This window comes from Lepeophtheirus salmonis, chromosome 9 (genome assembly GCF_016086655.4).
Source record: "Lepeophtheirus salmonis chromosome 9, UVic_Lsal_1.4, whole genome shotgun sequence".
NCBI classification, from domain to species: Eukaryota; Metazoa; Arthropoda; class Copepoda; order Siphonostomatoida; family Caligidae; genus Lepeophtheirus; species Lepeophtheirus salmonis.
In genome coordinates this window covers 17,791,249-17,815,868 of record NC_052139.2, presented here as the reverse complement: position 1 = coordinate 17,815,868, position 24,620 = coordinate 17,791,249, and the positions used below count along the sequence as shown (strand labels likewise).

The 24,620-nt window shown below is 31.1% G+C and overlaps 2 protein-coding genes and 2 long non-coding RNA genes across 7 annotated transcripts in view; 3 read left to right on the top strand and 1 right to left on the bottom strand.

Annotated features, from left to right (window-relative positions):
* Nucleotides 1–1,778: 1,778 nt before the first annotated feature.
* LOC121124367 (uncharacterized) lies at nucleotides 1,779–2,723 on the top strand. The gene is made up of 2 exons (XR_005866293.2): nucleotides 1,779–2,127; nucleotides 2,208–2,723. It is a non-coding gene; the product is annotated as an uncharacterized lncRNA (long non-coding RNA).
* Nucleotides 2,724–13,054: 10,331 nt separating this feature from the next.
* On the top strand, nucleotides 13,055–14,175 carry LOC139906311 (uncharacterized). The gene is made up of 2 exons (XR_011781749.1): nucleotides 13,055–13,683; nucleotides 13,750–14,175. It is a non-coding gene; the product is annotated as an uncharacterized lncRNA (long non-coding RNA).
* Nucleotides 14,176–15,873: 1,698 nt separating this feature from the next.
* Polr2I (RNA polymerase II subunit RpII15) overlaps nucleotides 15,874–24,620 on the bottom strand; it is a 566,921-nt gene continuing 558,174 nt past the window's right edge. Inside the window, exons 1-5 of one of the 4 annotated variants that reach the window (XM_071890993.1) lie at nucleotides 17,384–18,720; nucleotides 17,206–17,330; nucleotides 16,848–17,087; nucleotides 16,641–16,724; nucleotides 15,874–16,048 (exon numbers count right to left, since the gene is read on the bottom strand). In XM_071890993.1, the coding sequence (XP_071747094.1) occupies nucleotides 16,641–16,724; nucleotides 16,848–17,087; nucleotides 17,206–17,262 (381 nt within the window). In that variant the 5' untranslated portion in view covers nucleotides 17,263–17,330; nucleotides 17,384–18,720 and the 3' untranslated portion in view covers nucleotides 15,874–16,048. Of the gene's footprint in view, nucleotides 16,049–16,629; nucleotides 16,725–16,847; nucleotides 17,088–17,205; nucleotides 17,331–17,383; nucleotides 18,821–24,620 lie in introns of those variants that run through there. The other 3 variants (XM_071890994.1, XM_071890992.1, XM_040719586.2) reach the window with 3 other exon arrangements.
* Nucleotides 21,422–24,468, top strand: Exo70 (exocyst complex component 7). The gene is made up of 2 exons (XM_040719571.2): nucleotides 21,422–21,812; nucleotides 21,872–24,468. Exons 1-2 carry the CDS (start codon nucleotides 21,699–21,701, stop codon nucleotides 23,774–23,776), a joined length of 2,019 nt encoding a protein of 672 aa, XP_040575505.1. The 5' UTR covers nucleotides 21,422–21,698; the 3' UTR covers nucleotides 23,777–24,468.

The following is a 24,620-nucleotide window of genomic DNA, read 5'->3' as shown; positions in this document are numbered from 1 at the left end:
AAAATACTCTGGTAAGGATATGACAAGTTTTGTGAGGACCATTGGTGTTGCTAGGCTCTTTAAGGGGGGGCAGGGGCAAAAGTATCTGAAGCCCCCCTCAAAAATCATATCCTTTAGATATTTATAAGTCTGTTTTGGTGTTATTACACATAGAATCCAAAACAGTCGAACGGATCAGATTGAAACTTAGCAAGTAGACGTATAAAATAACGTGGCATGTCCTTATGATATTTTTTTGGGGCCTCCAAGGTCATTAAAAATCTGTTTTTGGTCAAAATAAAACCTTGTTTCTATATCTTTCTCCTTCTCTCTTTCTATATCTTTCTCCTTTGCACTGTCTCTACTCCCCCTGTCTCTTTTTTCATCTCTCTTTCTCTTTTCTTCTACCTTCATTATTTGTTTCTATTCCCTTTTTTCTGCTCTGTAACGCGGGCGCCCTCTGCTAGTATATATATATAATAATAATGAACATATTTATATAAGTAATTACGTAACACCCCTCCCCCTACCCAATGATGAAAGCTAGCATCCCTCCTGGTGAGAACAATTATAGGAAGTTATTGTATAAACTTTTTGACGAGGACATGCATTCGGATATTTTAAATAGCTATAGTATGATAAGGTAATTAATCTACTGGTGCTAATCGAAATTATTATTGATACTTACCGTGTAGAGAATAAGTCTTGCACCACCTTGCATCCTGTATATCATTTTATTATGAATTAAATAAAATTAATTTGGACATAGACGACATCAAAGATAGATGTATTCAATATGTAAACAGGAACATTATTTTTTAAATTGGTTTCTTCCCTTCCTAATAGATGGGGTTCGTTACTGCAGACTAGAGATTTTAATTTACTGCAGCCTTACTATGCTGAACTGCCAATAAAAATCCTTTGTCGCCTATATGTATTTCTTTTTTTATGATTCTACCTAATATTATGACTAAAGTTGGTAACCATTTTGACGATAATAGGTCAAAACGTCGACAGGTAAAACGTCGATCGACAAAATGTCGAATGGACAATGACCGTGCAAAACGGTCATATCAGTCCTTGAGACTGTTCCTTAAAACTCCCGTTCCTTCAGATTTATTAAAAAAAGAATAAGCAAAGTTGAGTGCAGACATCACGGCCCGAACTTTATTGTTTTTAGGGCTGATATGCAGAAATGAACTGGATCGGACTGAGACTAAACTGGAAGGGACTCCAGTAGTCTTCAGTCCTAAATATGTATCTACACAACTCTTATTAAAAGTCCTTATTGGACTCAGAGTAGAATTAAAGATCGACGTCAGTGTAATTATTACCTTTATCCTTCTTTATTTCGTTCTCTCCCTCCCTCCTCGTTACAGCTGTTTGTAGCTAATTTTATAGAACGCCATGTCAGTTAATCTGCTCTCCTCAAAACATTGTTCAAATTGTCGCGGTTACAATGTTTCTTTTTTGTTTCTTTTTTTTATTTAACATACCCATAAAGCTCCCAATTAGATCCAACTGATCATGGATTTGACAATATTTTTTTGCCATGTAGGGATTCAATATCTGTTCTGTATGTCACTGATAAATAGATTGAGAAAAAAAGCCTATTTGCTCAAAAATATTATGTATTGTTATTTTATTCTAGTTCAAAAAGAGTGGGGTGGGTGAAAACCTTTAGTCAATTAATGCAGAATGACCCCATATATGTATGTATAATGAAAATGTTATTTATGTGGGTATGCCTATTACTTATGGCCATGCTCCAGCAAGTGCTCGCTCAAAAAAGTTTTCTTTTTTGAAAAACTAGTTTTTCATTTACTACTCTACTACTCCAATGACATATTCATACTTATACTGTATTGTATATATTTATGGTATTGTCATGACTCAAACAACAGCTGTTCAAATTTTAAAGGTAACATAAATTAACTTAAGAAAAGTATTTTTTATTGAACATGAATCTACGCGTGGTCTACTGTGGAAAATTAAATAGAATTTCAAAAAGTTAGAAATACCGTCGTCCCGAGTGAAATATGGAGTTCTGAATAAGACTAAGAACATATTTTTTGTGATAGATAATCAAGTTAGAAGTATCTTCCTTTGGTCTTACTTCTTGGAAAACAAAAAAGTCCACTTCTTCAGGTATTCATGAATGAAGCTTTAGGCTTTAAAAGTTATCAAAGTAAAATTGTATTTAAGTTTCAAATTGTTGTATATTTTAGTTTTATGGATATAGCTTCTCATTGTTGGTGTACCTAATTAACAAATTATTATTAATATATTTGACATGTAGAGCATTTCTTCTGAATCTGAAACTAAATGGATTCCGTCATAGTTTCAACCGTGGAATATATTCATTTTTTATATAGATGGATAGATTCCTCGGAAAGTAAAAAGTCGACTCTACTCTAGTATGAAGCTTAGTTTTGTTTGGTTTTCTTCCTTGGCTAAATTTTCATCTTGTTACACTCTAGTAGAAATTAGAATTCAAGCATCTTTTGTTGAGGATAAAGTATCTCGAATCTCTTCTTGTGGCCTAATTTATAAATAAATTTCCCTCTTTAATTAATGAAAATAAATTTTAGCAAATGAAAAACACTTTTATATTTAAAATGTGTCCCCCATTGACTCAAATATTTTTTCATGCTTTTTTTAATATATTTAAGATTGTTGTTTATGTATAACATTCATGTTCGGATAAGATCTAATATTTTACTTTATTATAATTACATATCTCACATCAAGTCTTTTATTTTATTCAATTAAAATTGTAGCCTCTGGTACAACTTGACATTAACCATTTTAGCATAATACATATTTTATCAACTACTAATAAATGTAACTTTTAACTTTTTTTTTTTAATAATCTTACTATTTTGAGTTAATAGGTAAAAACTATCTTTGAATATGTAGTCAAGGATATCTCAGATAAACTAATAGCAACACAAAATATAATTTTGAAAAGAGTACATATATTTTTAATATATATTTATATTTTATAATTTAAGGTAAAGATTTTCTTTTATTACAATTTTTTATATTTTTACCTCACTAAAATCTCTTTTTATGTTGCAGAAATAGTCTGCTTGCAAATGCATATCCCATCTTCCCCATTACAATTTTCTATTACAATTAAATCTTGATGAAATCTTTCCCCTTGCTCATCACTTACATCACCAAGAGATCTGAAAAGCTTGCAAGATGGCTATGAAGGAAATGCATTTTTACACTCATTTTCCATCCCATGACTTTGTAGTCATCCATCAGTCTATTCACTAAATCTTTGTACCTTATGGCTTTATGATTTCCCAGGAAGTTATCTACTCCATCTTTGAAAGAACCCCAAGCGTTTCTTTCTTTATTCTCGTTTTATTAACAAACTATTCATCCCTGATGAGTTTTCGTATTTTTGGTCCATCAAATACACTAGCCTTTATTTCCGTAATTGAAAGTTTTGGAAATGTCAATTCAATGTATTTGAAGCATTGCCAACATAGGGTAGAGCTTTGATAAAGCGTTTAATGAGTCCTAGTTTTATGTAAAGATATGGAAATACAATTTTCTCCTTGTCAATTAGCTACTCATTAGTAATATTTTTGTCTCCAGGGCTTAAATTAAGGCTTGGAGACCAATCAGACTTAACCCAATACTGTTTTCTAGCTCTTCTGTCCTATAAACATAGATAACATGGATCTTTTGTTAAACAAAGTTGTTGGCAAAGAAGGAAACACACCATTTTGATATCAACACAGATTGTCTACTTGTGTTTATCATATTGAATTCCTTCAAGAACTTTCTTGATGTCCCCATACAACTTCAGAAAAAATAATAGAATGCCCAATTGGAATTGTACCAAAAATAGTTCCATTGCGTAGAAGGACACATTTTAAAATATTATTCGAAATATCTATGAATAACCTCCGTTTATGGGGTCGATAAGCTGGATGTTATAATTATTTTAACAAGCCAGGAATGTTGTGGCAATAAACAAGGTCCTCCTTAATTTGAAAGTATTCCAGAAAATTACATATATGTTTGACATTCACCTTGGGGTTAAGCAATTTTTTCTCACTCAACCGTCAAGCCAGGGGCTCAGATGTTTTATTCTCTAATCCTAAATCACAACAAATCATTTAATTCTTGCTGGTAAAATTCTTTATGCCCACATAATGCGCCTTCCAAAATTTCAAGGTCTGGATCATTTCTTTCTTCAACGTCGCCTTGATTTTCTAGTGGAAATTCATATGTTGGTACCGGAATTTCATCAGAATTATGGATTATAACGTATGGGAATTTCGTTGCCAGGGATTACTTCTGAAAAGTGCACATTTCTCCATTGATGAACGCCGATCACGAATTTGGGATCTTATTCTCAGGAGGAATTTAATTTGACACTTTTAAGCTCTACCGTTCCCTCATTTTATTATTTCTCTCGCTTCCCTCCACCTTTCTTCACTTCCTAGTTATGGAACGCAAATATATGAACTTTTCTTTTATTATCTCAAATTGACAACGATATAGAGAGTTTTTGAGGAAATTGGTTTTTTTAAATCAAAGCTCAGATTTTTAGCTATCAAATGAGATATATTTAAACTGTCTGAACATATTCTTCTTGAAGCTATGAGCCTCTGAATAAAAAATACCTATTTTCAATTTTAAAAAGGGATAACTCCACTTATAAACATGATACATACATTTTAAAAATGGTTTTGGAATTTTTAAACATTAGAATTTGAAATATACTAATATGATTGATCTAGTTCTTCAACAGTACGTGCTTAAAAAAACTTTGAATCTTAAAAATAGCCAAAAAATACAAAAACTTTACGGCCTTTTTCAGACTGACTATGAGCCTAATAAAGAAAATTTAAGGGGATATTTGGAATTTGTGCCTCCGTTCCAGGTACACGACCAAAGATTTTTTAAGTTTACTAAGCTGCCCAAATTAACTGTTTACGATGTTGTCAAGGCTTTCAAGAAGTTTGATGGGTCGGGAACAGCTGCAAGGAAGGCTCATGATCGTTTTGGGTAAATAACTGATAATAAATTAATAGAATAAACGATTGAAATTAATGGACATGTGCGCTCCTAGCTCGCCAGATTTTAAAAACTTGGAGAACTATTTGTGAAACGTCTTGAAGAGAGAGAGTCCAATAAAAGTTCATATAAGACTGTTGACTCCTTGCAGGCTTACTTTTTCGAGACAATGACCAACATGAACGAGGAGTTCCTCGCCAGGTGGAAGGTAGTGCTTGAAGCTGGAGGTGGTTGGTGTGAGCTTTTGACTTAACATTGGACCTCGCCATGTAAGAGTAAATGATTAGTGAATTTCTGAAATAATTTGGGAAAATAAATTAAAGCTAACTTTATCCTTTCATTTTCGGGATTTAAAATCCCCACCCTGTAGATATGTGTGCTTTATTTTTAAACTTTCAAGTTTAATGCTTTTGAGTATTTCAAATTGGAGGTCAAGCAGTTTCCCCTAACCATTCTACATATATATTAAATGCCGTTAAGATCCTATATTTTAAAAGATCATGTTCATAAAAAAAAAATGAATTAAAGTGACTGCTTACTTCTTTCTTTTGGCATTTATAAAAACTGTTGATTTTTTTTTAATGATGAATTTCCCTTTGACAAAATTTTTTAAATTTTTAAATGTAGCCTTTGAGAGATTGAATTCTTGTGTATTTTTGTTATTATAATTGATGACTTCTTTGTTCTGACTTATACCTAGAGAAAGAGTCATTAAATACCAGTACATCCTTGGTTTATTTGTAGTAGTTTTTACTGGTCATTCCGAATAATATATGAGGTATCCATCTAGTAGAAGAAGTAATGCTCCATTGTCACAAAATGTACAAGATCGTCCATAATTAAAGGTTCATTAAATTTAATGAAATTGAATTACGTTCAGATATCGTTACGTAAGTCGGATGCAAACAGAATATGGTCCCAGTCCATTATACAAATATAGTGCACGAAGACACAGTAGACATTAGTGGTGATAATCGGTCCAAAATCGAACTTATTTTCTTTCGATCATAACTCTTAAATTATTTTTTCTGATTATTATTTATGTTTATTAAGCCAAATAAGGTATATAAATTGAGAGCATTGCGCATATCTTGCAAAAAATATTCTTATTTTCATTATAATACAAACAAATTATATTTTTACTTAGTTATATAATTTATTGTATAACAAAATAATAAAAAAAGGGAAAAACACAGTCAAAGGCAAACCACAAGAGATCGATTTTACCTTCTTTAAGGACCAACCAGTTGGACTGGATTGGTCCGCATTTCTCGGTCCTATATAAGGACCAACACAACACTACAGACCACCATCTAGAAATTATATCAATATCAAATCATGGACCAATTTTTTCGGGTTCAATAAATAGACGAATTTTGTCTCTAATCCTGATTTTCGTACAAATATGTTTTAATATGGGGCCTTTTTAAGCAAATGAAGTTGTTCTTGTTATAAAAAAATGTGTTTTTTTTGTTTTTTTTCTTACAAAATGATCTTTTTTATCAAGGTTTATTTTAGTTAATTGTGTCTGTATTTAATTTAATGTTGTTTTTCTATGAAACTGTCTATTTTTAAAATGACATTTATTAAAAGATCCCTTCTTTTCAATATGTTTGGTCTTTTTATTAAAAAATATGACATGATTTATAAACAAATAATATAGGATATTGATGATACGAATGGATCAATACAATTGAAATCTTATTCAAGATATTATCATAACTAGAGTTGTATGAAATATGAACTTAAAGCATGCAATATTTTATCCTAGTTGGGAATTGGAAGAGTGATTTTTTTATTTTCCAAAGCTTTTATCATTGTTATTTTTTCTTTAGGAGGTAACATCTAAGTATAAAGTATGTGTTCTAATGAATGCCGGACAGTAACACTAATTGTAAACCATTGCTGGACTTGGAGTAGAATTGAAGATCGAAATCAGAGTAATGATTGCTTGAGTTGTATAAAATCCTGGCACTTTGACAAATGTTTGGAAGGGAAGCAGACTATCTATCATGACTTTTTATCAACTGAGGTCCTGGTAGCCATGAAAGGCAGGGCATAAATACAAGAGCCACTTCTTATATATCAAGGTCGTAAAGGATGAAATTATCATATATCGATCCCTCAATTCTACTCTACATTCAACAAGGACTTAAATTTATCACTTATGAGCAAATCATTATTGTTACTCTCCGTCTTTCACACTAGTTATTACTTTATACTTAGTTGTGTCCTTCTCAAGAATGAAATAATAATTATAGCAGTTTTAAAAAGTAAAAAATCAGGTTCAGGTTCCCACTACTAACATTCTCGCACGCGTTTTAGGTCATATTTTGTAAAACTCTAATCATTTCATGTGTCTTACTAGATACGTAGTGAAATTTGTCTAGGTTTCCTTGCAATTATAGCTACTTGCAGCTAATATAATGAAACGTCATGGGAGCTAAGCTGCTCTTATCCCAAACATTTTTCAAATTGTTGGGTTTACAGGGGCGTCAGTAGGGTTATATTTTTTGGGCGAAGCTTTTTTTTTTTGAGCATACATGTAAAAAAAAGTATAAACTGGTAACCTAGAAGATATAAGGGATCTTATTGTTTAAACTATTAACTACAATTTTTATAACTTTTGCCAACCTATGTATACTTTACTTTTTGACTTGCACTCAAGAGGATTTAGACAATTTTCACGTTCATATTCATGATTACACTCATATTTTTAAATCCTTAATTAAAATACAAATGAAAATGTGTCGCATGATCATTATTTCAACTACTTAATTTCATTTTTTAAATTACTATTTTATATATTATACATATGAGTCAAAAATCATTCACATAAATTGTCGATTAAATAATTTTATTTATTGTAGACATCAAAGATATGTTCATGTAGGACTACATGGAAACATTAGTTTGTCAACCCTGGGGTCCCAGGGATCCCTTGAATATATTTATAGTGTTAAAAAATTGTGTGTTTGTTTTTTAAAAGTTAATTCATTCATGTCTAGACAACTTTTTAATTCCCTCTAACTATATAAAGGGTGTTTAGTGAAAGTTTTGTCTGAGAATAAGGAATTACTGTTCAATGTTGAAACTTTTTTTGGAGAACCCTAGTAAATTATGTAAGTACTAGGGTTCTCTCTAGAGATTTATAGGGGTTTTAGACTTACAAATAATTCAGAGGTTAAAATATATCATAGGAATCTCGCATTTAATTATTTTATAATATGAGTATACACAATGTTTTATGCTATGAAAAAAAATAATCTCCAACAGTCAGGGACGTCAGAACTGCGAGTATTTTTGGAGATGGATGCTTATTAATGTATTCATTTTGAATATTTAACGATTAGCTAGTAATTGATATTTTATTTCAAATTAAATACTAAAATTTTAAAATATAAATAAATTTCAGTTAATTTATTATTAGGGAAAATCATAGTATCTACTACGATTATTAATCAAATAATTTGAATATAGAATAATAGCATTTGAATACTATGACGGTTAATGGTTTGGTGTTCACCATTTATAATCGCTCATTTTTTCGAATTTGTTTAATTAACTAATTGTTCACATTAAATTTGATTAATTTTAAACGTCTAATCGTTTCGTTTTAACAAATTTCAAAATGATAAAATGCAATCATAGTAAATCAACCAATTTCCAACAACTTTTAATACAGGGGTATTCAGACTACGTGCCACATTCCGCTCAACATGCCTTTTTGATAGCCCTCTTACTACATAAACTGGCCCTTTTGAAATTATGTATTAAACGAGGGAGTAAAATATACCAATATTTTTGCACAGATTAAAGATTGAAATGAAATTATTATTATTAATTTCGAATAAATATCTTATCATTGTCCTCCCCCTCTGTTATTCAAACGCATACATTATGTTAACATTGTACAGAGCTAGCGCAAGGTCTGTACATTATATATATTATTAAAATGCTATTGTTAGTTCCCGGTATTGCCCGGAGTCATTAGGCGTCGGCTCAAAAAATAATTTTGCTTTAATAATATAGAAGATAATTCGCCAAGAAATCATCAGTTTTACTTTCTGTTTTCATCACGTAACTCTTCAGTACTTAAATCATTTCATATGTGGTCTGTCCTCAAGAATGAAAGAATAATAATCAAACTTTGAGGAAAAAATTAATATATTGAGATGACTGATGAGTACAAAAGTCTTTAGAGCGCTTAGGAACAAAAAAATATATTTATTTTATCATAATTGCTTATATATTTCATTCAACTCTTAACAGATACAGAAAATGCACTTGAATTATGTTATAAATATGGGACAAATAAAAAAACACCCCTGCAAGATTTTATTAATACTACTACTACATTGCTATTTTTTAGATCAAAGTATGCTTATAATATATATATATATTGGATGGTATACAGTGTACCCAATGACTCGTTTTCCTATATTCAAACAGACAGAAAGTAAAACTTTTTTTTACTAATATATATATATATATATTGATAAAAATAGGGGTCTTCATAAACGATTTTTTTTAACTATGAACAATTCGAACTATTAAACGATTATTGACAATCCTAATTAAAAGGGTCTTCCTAAAATTGGGGGAAGGGGCACGAAGACTAGAAAATACTTATAACAAGAGTTTCTTTGTAACGTTTTGTATAAAGACCTGATTCATTTGTTAGAGTCTAAACTGGAGATAATACACAATCCCCACTCTGTAAATAAAAGTCCATGCTTGATTTAAATAACTGTCATGAATTTTCATAACTCTCAATATAAAATACCATTTATTTATAGTGTATTTAATTATAATTGGTCTACCTTTGCCAGAATTTATCTTAAAATATTCAATCTAAAGTAAAAAAATATATTCATAGACGGTATTTTATATTGTCTAAAAAACACTTTAAAAGTCATTCAGAATATAGTGTATAAGTGTTATAATGGTTCATTTCTGTCATGATAAATCAATTTAGATAAATAAACTCCCTTATCATCCTTACAAAATACACTCATAAAAGGGGCAAATAACTAGCAGGTCTGTATTTGAGCTTAATAATACAATAACGAACACAGGAAATAATTATGCATAGAACGTTTGAATATATGTAGTTATTTATAAAGACACAATTTGTCACTGCCTTATTTAAATATGATGGAGAGACTAGCGTAAGTTCAGCAGTGGGGTAAGATTATTACTGGACTTAGGATTTTTGAGCGAATTTTGGGGTTAAAATGAGCAAAAAAGATCACTAAAATTTTGAAAAATGAGTACACAAAATATTAAAATCCAGCAATTAGTATTTAAAGAAAAATGCAGGGGGTCACTCTATAAGTTTGCCCATACGTCATACTTTCTCTTTCTATCAAAAAGTTGAAGAGAAGTTGAAATTCAAATATCACATCCTTTCAGTACTAAGGAAATAACAAGCAAAGAATATATACAAAGATCCTCGTCCTCAGTCCACGGATCGATCGACTCCTCGTACCTCTCCTCCTATTCCAATATTATAGTTTTTGCGTCGCTTCATTTAGCAAAGCTATTTATTTATTATTAAAAGGGGTCGACAATTGAATTTCAACTTTTTGCTGTATCTGTCTCAAATTTTGAGATAGAAAGAAAAAGTATGACGTAATGGCAAACTTTTACAGGATACCCAAATAATTCAGTTTTATAAGGCTACAATTCAATGGACGTGTATCTTTTATGGGTGTCCACACTGTTGTGTATTGGAGGCTGAAACCTTGTTTGTATGGGTGCCACTTTTGAACCTGGTCAGGCTAAGAGAGGGTGCCGATTGGGGGGGGGGCATATTCTATTCACAAAAATTATTTTTTGGAGCTCAAGGAGACTCTTGATGAAGGTTAGAGCTATAAATCAACAAGTGACTAAAAAATGACTATATGAATAAGGACGTATCCTAAATTTATTTAATATCAAAAAAGTTATGGGAAAATAAGTTGTTTGTGAAAATTGGACTTTCGTTTTTGTTTTTTCAAGTGCAAAAAAATGGATTTTTAAAGGAATATTGGATTTGTAGATGCAATAAAATTAGTAGAAATTTGTCGGGAGTTTTGTTTACGTATAAATTTGACGCATAAAAAATGATGTTTAACCGAAATATATGTCATTTTCTGAATATTTTTTCTATTTTTTTATCCAACGTCAATTTTTAAGAAGAAATGCCACAAAATCATGCAATTTTAAACCTTGAGATAGTTTAGTATTCTCAATTTCCGGAAGATTTTATTACTTTATTTTTGCAATATTTGCAAAAATGAACAAATATTCGTGGATTATTTATCTCCATTATTTAAAAAAAAAATCATATCAATACATTTTAAAATAATAAACAGGTGCTATACTATAATGACTGTAAGAATACCCTAACGCTGGCCCAAGCATCGCCTGTTAACCTTCGTCTAGTTTATTTGTAAATTTTGCTTTATTAATCAAGATTTTAGAAATGTTTTTACCTTGGATCTGTATGTGTAATTTTAAACAAACTAAAAGACGTTTTATGCTACCTTGACCTCTAACCTTTACCTTTCAATATTTAATAGCCTCCTATTGTGACCATATATAATATTTTTACCGAGTTTGATCAAAATCGATCAGTAACATTTGCCGTAATCCTGGTGACTAACAAACAAACAAAATCAAAAACGTAAGAGTCGTTAAACTTCGTAGTCGGAGGTAATTAAGAAAACTTCATTTCCATTGCGTTGTTGGTGGATCCAAACGAGGTAAAAACCAGGTACTTATCGTTTTACTTGGAGCAATGGAACGTTAACTGATAAATCCATTTATATATATATACCTTCCAATATTTAGAGAATAAAATAACAAAAGCATTGACCATTTTAAAATTACTTATTTATTGCTATGTGACTAGTTATAGTTAACTTTTTAAGAATGATCATCTTGTACCGACATGGTGATTAACTTACTCCAGTCTACCCTACACATATTCAAAGTAGAAGGTCGTTTAATGAGAATTTTCCATTATTTTTATTTTTTAACCTTATGTTATTATAATATAGAAACAAAACTTTAACTTTAAAGTAATAGAGGACCAACATAGTATGCCTTGTTATCAATAGGAACAAAAGATTAAATTTTGCACATTGTATTACTGCTTGTAATATATTTAAAAACTAAACAAAAAATTAAGATTTTACGCCCTACAAAGCTTTAAAAAAAACCTGAGTTGTATTACATCATAAAACTCGGAGAAAGGAATTATATTTTATTTAAAATATGTAAGTACAGCAATATACATAACTAAGAAAGGAGCTGAACAGACACATTTCGACAAATGTGATACATCAACTAAAAACAATCTTGAATAAATATTAATAAAAGGGAAAAATCCAAATTTATTATAGCCAAAATTTCTTCATAGAAATAATAAAATGGCAATTATATATGTTATATACATATCAACAAGGGATCAACCAGAAATTGTATTCCTTACCTTTTGGAGACGTAGAATAAGTATTGAATAACGTATTACTTTGTTTATTTATCAAAAATTATGAAATAGCCATGACGTATCAAGCGAGAGGAGGGAATCGACAGCAGACAACAAAATACATAGGGTATTTTTGTCTTAGCGAGGTTACAGCGTCTAATATTTCATAGCCATATTTGAAGTCAATTATACGCTTTTTATTCAAATTTGTGGGATGAGTTCAAATGCCCAAGAATTTAAGCCGTAGTTTAGAACCTTAATTTGATTTAATAGACTATTTAAATCTGATATAGCCTTTCAAATAAAATCTGTCAATTTTTGCTAATTTAAGTGCAATTTGCACCTCCTCCATAATCAAAAGGAATAATTTGTTTATAGAAATTGACGATAATTCGTCTAAGAAAGTAATTCATATTCAATTTTGAGAAAATTCATTCTAGCTTGCTTTTAACGGCTACATATTACGTATTTACTGATATGACAACACTCACGAAGCTTTAGCCCCGGACTCAACAGACACGTTAGCCTGTGGCTGCAGAAGAAATGGTCGGGTTAATGCAGGATGGCTTGTATCTAGCCCGTTTGGCTACATAATACCGTACCTTAAATACCACATATACACAGGCAATTTTGGGTTCAAATCATGACTATTACCTTGTGTCAACGTCTTATTAATCCAATAGATACTGGCTACAAATATTAGGGCTGATTTCTTGAGAAAATATATTTTTAAAAGACAAATTTCGCAATAAAAACTAATATTTCAATTCCAGAACCAACTGATATATTTAACATATTCCGGAAAGCGCTTTGTGTCCCAGTTTCTGATTAGACAAAACGGTATTATATTTCCTTCTAATTTAAGCCAATCAAATATATCCGTATAGATACTAATTACGTACATAGGTATTTTGGGGTATTTTGAGTAAGTAAATTTTTCACGGGCCTAGCAATATAAAAAAATGACTAGGCATGTTGGCTAGGAGCTATTTTTGAGTACTTTGTACAGGCTTGCCATCACGTCATACTATATCTTTCTATCTCGAAATTGGAGATAGCTACAGTAGAATTTTCTAATTCAATTATCCCAACAATTATTTAATTACCGTCGAGCCCTGCATTAGCCTCTCACATTTTCTCTGTTTACAACGATTTGTCATTATTTTAAACTGTTTCGTGTATAAGTATAATATAATCCTTGAATATTCTTTGGTTAGTCAATATTTTAATTCTCTATTTTTTAATTTTAGGATGAAAATCACAATGTTATTATATTCTGTTAACTTTGGTAAAGTATGTCTTTATTCACGATTTTTCCGTTTCTTTTTGGAAGAGAGATAACGAGCTCAAACATGGCGTTATCTTATTTGGTCATCTACCAACTATGGAATTATTTTTCAATAACTGTTGGGGATTGCTTCAGCTTAACAAGAGATCATTCTAATTCAACCTATCTACATTCAAAAAAGTTAATATGGGGAAGAAAAGAGAAATATCGACAGCCGACAATAAATTTTTCATGTAGTTTATTAAGACTCAAGAGATGGCCCTGATAACAATTTTTTGCCCTTCAAGGTCATGAAGGCCTTAAATTAGCAGCATTTCTCTAACAACATTTTTTTTACTATCAAACTACTGTTTCTTATAAAACAAAAAAAATAAAGGTCATAAAATAATTCTAAGAATTATTCTCGCTCTGTGTTGGTGTCGGCTATGTACATTTTCTAAACCTTATAATTTCCTTTAAAAAAAGCATAAAGTTCAAATTTAATTTTAATTTCTTTATGTATCGGGCAAACCTACTCTATCTGCTTATAAAAAAAGGTACGAAGGTACATACCAACACCAACTTACAAATAATTCTACTACTTTTTTTTTCTATTAAGCAGAAGAATTCTTAATTATTTTTAATTTCTTTATGTCCAGAGCAACGCCATGCAAATTTACACTATTTATTATTCATTTGTAAGGCTCTATTAACGAGTATGGATATATGGATGTGAATAAAACCCCTCTTGAATAAATAATATATTTCAAGATGATTACATGCTAAAAGAGATTTATAATTAAATATTACCCGTCATTAATTAAGTAATCAATATACTTAATAATGATAAAATATATAATTATGTGAATAAAATAAAGCCTCCACATGGAGTCTCTTTTAAAACAGAATTCAACTAATCCCTTCAGGATTTACTCTCAATTAAATAACCTGTAAGGCTCCCAGTTATCGTTACGTAATTCTCGAGGATGTGTTTAATTCCAATGTATAACTTAAATCAGTTTTTCCCAAACTTTTTTGAGTTCGACCCTTAAAATGTGTTGCTAGACAATGTGCAAACCCCTACACCCCTCATTGAGCGATGAATATAAAATTTAGACTTAATTTTATATAAATATATGACTTAAATACCTAAATTATCCCCCTATAAAGTTTAACCTAGAGGCAAATAATATCAGTTATTTGACTATGTCGATCAAAAACAAAGATCTTAATTCTACATATATTAAAAAATAAGAAATATAATGAAGAATTAATCTAATATATTGTAAATAGCAATATATGTACTACTTGGAATAATTTATAAACCATCAATCAACTTTTTTGCAATAAATTAAGTCAAAAATAAGACTAAAAAACAAATAACATTACAGTCTGTGGATGTGCAAAAAGGTTTATAAATGAATCAGGGTCTTAATTTGACGCATGTAAATTGAGCAAAGCAGGTCTATTCTTGGTTTAATATTGCACACATCAACTCAAAGATCCACATTAAGCAGCAATTTATTTTGGATATAAGTTAATACAGAAAAGGTCTTCTTACATAAATTATTTGAGGCAAATGGTATAATTACATCTAAAGCTACTTAAGCCGATAGTGGGTACTTATTCATCACAGAAATCCATAATTCGTCAAAAGTGTTATAGAATCAAAATCTTTTTTAGTGTTTGGTCAGATGAAATTTCGATAAGCACATTGTGAATGTCAGACGACCAATGATTAGCTGTGGCGATAAGAGGGGTGCATTCAGTTATGTTTTTATGAAGCGCTGTCTTCTGAGAAATACTTTTTAAAATGATCCAGAAGAGACTTATAAAAAATATTTACATAGATTATTATTTAAGTTTTGATACGACAATCTAAATTATATTATTTTTGTTTGGAAATCCTTTTGCTGCTCCTCGGTTGTGCCCTACGACCCCCACTTTGGGAAACATCAGAGTTGTATTACGCAGTTTTAAAAAACTTGGATTCAAAATACAAAAGATTTAATTGGAAATATATATATACTATATATATTTCCAATCAGAAGCCAAACCCAATCCAACTCATATCGGAAGGCTACAATAAAATGAAAACAAAAAGGAGGATTTTTATATCAATATAATATGAAATATATGTTTGATAATGTACAAAATTGAATAAATAAGGTTTTGATTATAAATATAATTTATATAAACTATTCCGTCCATCGATGAGTGCATTGGGGATTTGTACAAACATAGTAAAGTCTCATTTCATCATCTGCCGTTCTTGATTCCGACTATAAAAAAATATGAAAAGTTAATCAAATAAATAAATTATATCCTAAGTAAATCACATCGATAAACACGAGTTAAAACATATAAAATTATTAGTTAGGAAAGGCAAAACACAATCAGGTTCATACTATGTGTTTCAAAATTAAAACTTTCTAGAAAGTTCATATCATTAATAAATTTTAATGAGAGATAGGAAACTATGAGCCAATACCTTTTCATTTAACACTTATAGCTCTAAAACTAGTTTATATCATTTTTGTACTTTTAGGCTTCTTGCAATATGAAAACATCTGGGGAAAAATATACTTGAAGCCACTCTTCAATTTAAAAATTAACAATGAATGTTTGAATATTTATACAACAGACACTGTGTGATATTCCCTTGCACTTTAATGTCAAGGAAATAAAATGCAAGTTTTTACTCCCTTATTTTAGAAATTAATGGGATCATCAATACTTAGGAAGGTATAACAAAAACTGAATAAAAAATATAATAATGCATTATAAAGGGAAGGGATTATGGACTATTAAAGTTTAGTATCGTGGGTTTAAGACGAAAACTCAATCATCATCATTCTTAAACCTTGTACTGACTTATTCAGACCAACGATGTGTACACATGACATTTGTACAAACATAGTACAACTTCATGTTGTGCTCAACAATATTGGATTGAGCCTAAAAAAAATAGGTTTGGATTATATATAGAGAAATATATTTAATTGGAGTTTGCACTTGATAACTTCCAAGACTTAAAAGTGAGAAAGCGATGCGGAGACAGACACAGACATAGCTTTTTACCTGGAAAAAGACGGCTTCTTTGTGTTTACACTTAGGACAGGGATGATCTTCGGACCTCGGAAGAGTGGGATCGCCAATTACATCGGGTACAATGTTGGTCACTTCATCCACTTCGTGCATAATTTTGTTCACATAGATACAATTATTATCAGCCAATTGCTTATAATCACAATTTCTACAGGCGTACATCAAGGCTTTGTTTTCTTTATCTTCCTTTGGGTACAACATGTTATTGCATTCCTGAAAATATGCAGCGACAAAAATAAAAATTAATTATTAAAAATTCGAGGAAAATAATCTTGGAGCTCCAAAAAATGGGACATTTATATAGAAATAAGCCTATAGAAAGAATTCTTACTAGACAAAATCGAATTCCGACGAACCCAGGTCCTGTCGTTGCGGCTTGGGGATCCATGATTTTGATTAATTATTACAATTATTAATTAATAAATACGGAATACAAGCTCGAACACAAAATGCCCGCTATAAAAATAAATAAAATCTCAATGTTATTATTATTAACTATGATCTCATACCATGACGTCATATTTCTAAAAAAAGAAAAGAAATAAGCTGTTCACACAATGCACGATTCTCATTCGTCAATAAATTGCCATCAATGAACACTTCATAGTTAAGTAGGGCAGACAGAATCGGATAGTTAATTATTAATATTAAATTCGGTATTTAAGGAAATAATAACTAAGTTAATTATTATAGGATAAAGTCCTCTAAAACGAGTAGAGCGTTTTCACGTGAATTCACAATTATGATGTACTTCATGTTGCTGAGTTAATAACCCAGCTTTATTACAATTATTATTAAGGAAAATAGTGAACTATAGTTGGTCAAAATGGAACCAACAAATATAAAGATTTAAATCTTACTGTCAATTAAATAATTGATCAAAACAGTTCTTGGCGCAATAGATTAATTGGAAAAAATATAGTTTCTCAACTAATCTTAACTGAAGTGAATTATCGATGGTTTTATTAGATCATCGTTTTGGAATGTGAAGACTTGCAACTTAAAATTTTTACATAGTTTTTATTAAATACCGAAGAGAGGCGCATTTTTAAAGAATTAAACTTTGATTCTGCGTCCCATATTTTGACATCTTTCTCCCCCCAACTTCTTCTTTAATTACGTTATTTCTGCTGCATAGACTCCATGTTGGATTTTTATGTTGGTATTTATTTCCTTTATATGTTTTATCTCAGGAGAAACATTTGTAATACATACAATTATTATTTTCTAAAGATAAAGTAACTAATGCAAAAAAAAAAAAATATATATGTATAAGAAGTTTCATCTTCTATTGTTGATGAAATTAGATTCATGTCCACTAAGTCTATTTCTCTATTTATGGAAGTAGGAAGTTCCAAATATGGAGTTAAGTATGTATGATCCTGAAATTTTGGGAGATCTTTTTTTTACCTGAAATTCGAAATAAAAAAGTTGCTTGAGATTTACTTAATTATTATATCAGTATTGTTCTCCCGAATGAAAATGGGGTTGTTGGAGTTTTTAGTGAACCTTGGAACTTTAGGTTTTACATGTTTAAACAATGATGGAATGGCTTGAGAGTTGGAATTCCTTATTTCCTCAAAATGTTTAGAGCACAATCGAGAATTATATTATGGTTTCCTAAGATTTCATTTCATTTTTAGGACCCACTGCCTTCCAAGGAATTTGTCCCATGGAAATGAAAAGTGTCATACCCTCAGCTCAAGAACAATTCCTGTAATCCACGGCGCACGACAAGAGGGTATACTTGGGGTATTTAAAAAAAAATTGCCTTTGTAGAGTTCTTCACCTAAAATATAGTATTAAATTTGGAATATTTTGGGCCGTAACTCAAACACATAACTCATAAGTCAGTCATAACTAAGGAAGTTAGCTATCTTCAAATTGGATAGCCCGATGACATAACTCTACTTTTTAAGGCTCTGTTTTTGTTATAATAATTAATAACACTGGCTGTAAAATGATAAGATCAACAGCTGATTTCAACAGAAAATTTCATTCCAGCAACAGCTATTTTGTATTCAGCTGCGTCTGTAAGCTTAACCCAAAATACATTTTATAAAATATGTATTTTATCTTGATTTATATAATTGATCAGATATATCATAGTCGTAGAGTTATCTTTTATTCCACGCAAGATGTCGCTTTTTGTTATCACAGACTGGGACTAAACAAGGACTACTTAAGGAAATAATCCTAGGACAATATATAGGATTTACAACTTCTTTTTGATTCACAAAACCTTTAGATGCGTGTAGGTATGACTTTGAATTTTATTACGCAGTGATCCAGCAAAAAAATGGATGTAAGAAAGGATAAGAGTCGGAACTGCGTGGAAAGAAATTTCATTCATAATCATTTGGATGGATCTCTCCTAAAGAGCAATCGGATTTATGGATCCGCATCCATCTATACTTCCCCAACCTAGGAATATCCCATTCACACGCCATTGATACTCTCTTCAATGTCATGGTCTGTTCATGGGATCTCGACTCTTAAGGGGAGATCTCTTGAACAAGTGCTTCACTCGGTAGATGCATCTCGTCTCCTTTAATGGAAAGATCGTTGATTGTGCAAGTGCCTCTTCATATCAAGTTATGTTAAAGTAACTTCTGACCTCGTTAATCATTGTCTCTATACTTAAATTCCTCTAGATCTTCTACGGAATCATCGTTTACTTCTACATATAAGAACAAAGGAGTTCCATAAAACCACAGAATAATCCAGTGAAATTATCAGTGAAGAAAAGAGAGAGAGTTCTCATCTTCCATCCCCAGCTCTTTTTTTTTTAAATTCTTGAAATTGAACTCTGCTTTGTCTTCGTTTAAAAAGAAAACTATTTCATTAATAGGAGTTCTTCAGTGTCCTTGATGTATATTACGCAGAAATCCCTCATCTCAATCACATTGATATCAATTCTATTTATAAGTCGGGACTTCGTAATATACTATCTAAATGTATAATTATATAACCTGGACACTTAAATCTCACGCCTGATTTCTTTATTACTACTGAGGAGTATCTTAGACTTGTGTCATTGAAAAACAAGTGGAAGATGAGTCTAGAATCGTAACGATACTTATTTCGAGCTGTTAAGTGATTGTGTGTTGTAAAAAATATATAAGAGACCTCTTAACTTTTGTAGACTTCTATTGAAATATCTGAATATCATAGTAATTCCCAAACATATTGAGTCGGGAATCCTCCTCTAAACAACTAAATTGCGTGACATCTTATTAGAATTATTACAGATAATACAGTTATTTGGAACTTTTAGGTGATAATGTGTTTCACTAAATATAAAACAGACCTCTTAACTTTCTGTAGACTTCTGTTGCCACATCTGAATGCCATTTCAATTCCCTAACTTATTGAGTAGGGAATCTTCCTCTAAACAGCCAAAGTGCTTGTTACAATATTGGAATATTACTTTTGCAAAGATCTAGAATCTCGATACAAATAAATGAATTATTAAATTTTTGCGATACTAACTTATTATAAGTTGTTTTACTGAAAACAATAGTTGAAATGTTAAAAACTAATAATGCGTTTGTTTTGGTGTTGACAATAAATCATCAATGATATTCTTCAAAATTTACATTCCCTATTTATAAGTTCTCCATTATTTTATTTTTTATCTTATTGATTCATTCGGTTGTATTCTGGACATGCAAATGCTATTACGTTATTGTGATAATTGTCTGACTACTATTAATTTCAAAATCCTTCTTATTATGTAGCATATATAGAACTATTATTTGTCTCTATTACAAACTATTCCAAGCAATATGAAAGTGGAGATGCTTGAGAAAATTTGATTTCACAAGTATCATTCAAATTTACTAAAATTTATATTTCTCTCTGGAGAGAATATTTAAAATCACAAGTCAACCGAGGCTTATTCTTAATATATTCTCGATTTATTCGCTATACTGATGAGTATTTTTTATTTTTTTTAAATTATCTAATATTAAGATAATAGTGTGTAACCCCTATCTAAAGAAAATTGATAAATACCCATAAAAGGGTTAGATGTAGTTATTCAAAGTAACCATTGGTTGTCTAAGTTAGGGAGCAATATATGTATATAAAGCTCCCTGTCTAAGTCTATCGTCCATATTAACATCATAAACGTAGAAATCTAGACGATTTTTTTTTTCAAGGGTATAGGATGAAAACAAAATGCAAATCCCCCTTTATTATAAGTCCCGGGTTTGCGCTATGATTTCTCATTACCTAACTTTGTTATAATTGTATGATGTTTGTCTCCAAGTATCTTAATTTTAATAAAATTCCATTTTTTCATGTCCCAAAGGACTCAGGAGAGTCCCTTAAGTTCATCAATTTTCCCTAATGCCACCATTATCCGTATAATATGAATTTCCCCCCCCCTTCCCAGAGTTTACTTTGTTGATATCATATGGTTAAAAATAGAAGGGTAAATTCATGTAGGGTACATAATTAATTACTTATGAATTATGATATTAGTATATTACTCCATAAGTTATGGAGTAATATTTCAGGCCCCCTAGCGGACAAATTTTTTTAATCACGAACACTACCTTTGTACAAATAATGATCACATGGTCTTGATTTTAATTAAAGCTTTATTTTATTCAATTCATCAGCATAAGAACTATTTGTTGTAATTAAGAATTAAAAGGGGAGGACTGAGAAGTGAAATGCCATCTCCATCCGTGTCTACTGAGAGTGAAGGAGAGAGGGACTTGAGGGTGAGTGTCTAATCCATCAGTAATCTATTCCACTATTATTTGTCAATACAAACAACGCTCGATTTGCGAGTTCTGAAACCTAAGAGAAAAGATGCAATCGAAGCAACTGGAGTGTGAAGAGGAGGCTCTTGCCTGGCTCATCTCCAAAAATAAAGAATCTGGAGATCTTACAAAAGGAATGGTTCAAATCCTTGAATCTTTTGAGGTACTTTAGATTCATTTTATTGAAGAGGCCTGATTTAGAATGTAATGTTTTTATTAAAGACGCGAATGTCTCGACTGGAGTCCATCATTGAGCCTGTCTATGCAGAAACAGAATCCCTTCAAAGGAGACAGGAAAACATTGATAAAACACTGGAGGCCCTGGACTCTGTCATTGCATACTACGACGTTTCTGCAGAGTCGGAAGGAGCCATCAAAGCGGGCCCCAAACCACTAGAGCCTTTCTTGGCTGTTCTTTCTCGCCTAAGAGCAGCTTTGATCTATTTCAAGACATTTAATCCACAAAGTATAGAGTTAGAGAATGTCAAGTCATTATACTCATTAGGTGGGAATGCTCTGAGTCGGGAATTCACAGAGTCCGTCAAAAAATACTCTAAACCTGTCTTGCCAGAAGATTTATTAAAGGCTATTGAAGACAATGAAAATCTTGGTGAACAATTTTCTGAGGAAGATGCAGTTCAAAATACATTGATACGCATTGCTGAATGGTTGAATTATAATGAACATGATGAATATATGACAGTTTACGCCACTGTAAGAGGCAATGTGATGAAGAAGTCAATTGACCTCCTAAGAGAACATTACAGGAGACCTTCTTCTCCAAAATTGGACGTGAGTACTCCTCTTTCGTCTTCAACTAGAGTCTCGCGTTTATCGAACACTATCAATCGACGGCTGAGCAGCGTGTCTAGTAAATTAGATCTCTCCAAGAAAACGCCGATTGCTGGAGGCTCTGCTGGCAATACACCTTTGCTGTCTTATGGGGGAGACTTGGGTGAGCTTGAAGTTGATATATTTTCACAAACTGTTTCTGGTCTTCAGAAGCTAATGGCCAGTGAACAAAGATTAATGGTTGGTATCATTCCTCATCCCTTTCAACAAAGGATTTTTGAGATCATTGTAAGGGATTCAATGGATTTAATTGTTAGAGAAGGAGAGTACATCCTTCATCGCGTTAAGAAATCCGTCTCATCACATGACTTTTTAGCTGTAATCCCCTTATTTTTAGCAATTCGTCACTTATCTAACATGAGTCCATTAATGGAATCAACACTTGAAAACTGTGATCCAAATGTTAGATCCAAGTATAAGACTATGTCTAATGGATTCTTTACAACTGGTTACACTACTTTGGAAGATTTTATTGAAGTTGTTCGAGGTGACTCAACAACTAAAGAGAAACTGCCAAAGGATGGAACAGTATTTCAATTGACTTCCAACGTATTATTATTCTTAGAACAGTTATTAGGATTTGTGGATACACTAGCCGTCGTTTTAACGACGCAAGATTCTTCATACAACCAAACACTTCTTCGAACCGAAACAAAAATATCCGTTAATAACAGAAATAAAGCCTTGGTTGGATTGTACCTAAAAAAAGTTTTGGTTCAGCTTAATTTCACGTTAATTAACAAAAGTGAATCATATAGTGATCAATTCCTAAAAGCAATATTTCGACTTAACAACAATCAGTACATATTGAGAGCTTTGAATAGTTCTGGTCTGATTCATCTTGTGATATTGGTTCAACCTGAGTGTATTGAGTCCTATGATGCTATGATACTAGAACAGAGACGGCTATACTCTCAAAGCTGGGGTCGAATTCTTTCTCACATATGGTCCCCATCAGAAGATGTACCAATAGCTATTCTACAGGGACCTGGAAAACTGGCGGACAAATATTGTAGGATGATTAAAGATAAATTTGCTGGTTTCAATAAGGAAATGGAAGATATTTCATCCACTCAGAGAAGTTATTCTGTTCCAGATGTTGAATTAAGGGAAAATTTGAAGAGGGATAATAAAGAATTTATACTTCACAAGTATCAAAGTTTTTATGAACGCTATGCTAATGTTCAGTTTACCAAGCACAAAGAAAAATACATTAAGTACACGCCACATCAGGTTGCTCAGTTGATTGATTCCTTTTTTGATACTGCGGCTTAAAAATAGTCTTTGCATTGTTCCCATTGCAGTGGTTTTGTGGATATAACTACACTAAATAAATATATTTATATTATTTGATTCTATTATTAGACTAATTGTAACTTGAATATATATTATATTATTTGAATAAATGTATTTTTATTATTTGTTCTCACTTAATGACATACATTTTTTTAATTTTTACAATACTTTTGAAAACTATCAATCATTGAATACTAACAACAATGTTATGTATACTTAAAGTGACATAGTCTTTATGTTTGTAGACCCTAGTCCTGTTTGGAACAGATTGGATGAAAATTACTTGTATTCGAAACACAGGTTTATACGGAATAATGAGTGCTATTGGAACCTCTGTTGGATACCATTTGCTCACGAGTCGATCCCCAACTCATGTCTTTACTGCAACTTTCATATCATTCACAATTCCATATTGGATCAACTGCAGAAAAAACCACCGTGATAGATTATCGGAGGTGAGAGTCGTAAAAACTGCGTTGAGTGGAGAAGTGAAAGGTGGAAATTCTTTATCTGAAGGCGAACAACCCGTTTGGATACCTTCTGTCGGAAAAGAGACAAAATCTGAATAGATCATCACCTTGATATTGTAGTTTTGAATTAAATTATATTTTAATTACTATGTTATTTAATTTGTTTATTTTCTTACAAAGTAATAAAATAAAAGTAGAGTATTATTATTAGTAATTTTATATCATTGAAAGATTCGAATATTTCTTTCAAAGCATGTGCAATGTACAGCATAATTATTATCTCTAAACACATTCCATAAAAGGTAATTAACCCCATGTATGTATATAGAAATGCGATTGTTCGATTTCCTATT

What these genes read in the sequence shown, in the direction of transcription:
- Exo70 (XM_040719571.2), top strand. Translation starts at nt 21,699, where the DNA reads ATGCAATCGAAGCAACTGGAGTGTGAAGAGGAGGCTCTTGCCTGGCTC. An exon ending in AAATCCTTGAATCTTTTGAG is followed by an intron (nt 21,813 to 21,871) that starts GTACTTTAGATT and finishes TTTTTATTAAAG; the next exon opens with ACGCGAATGTCTCGACTGGA.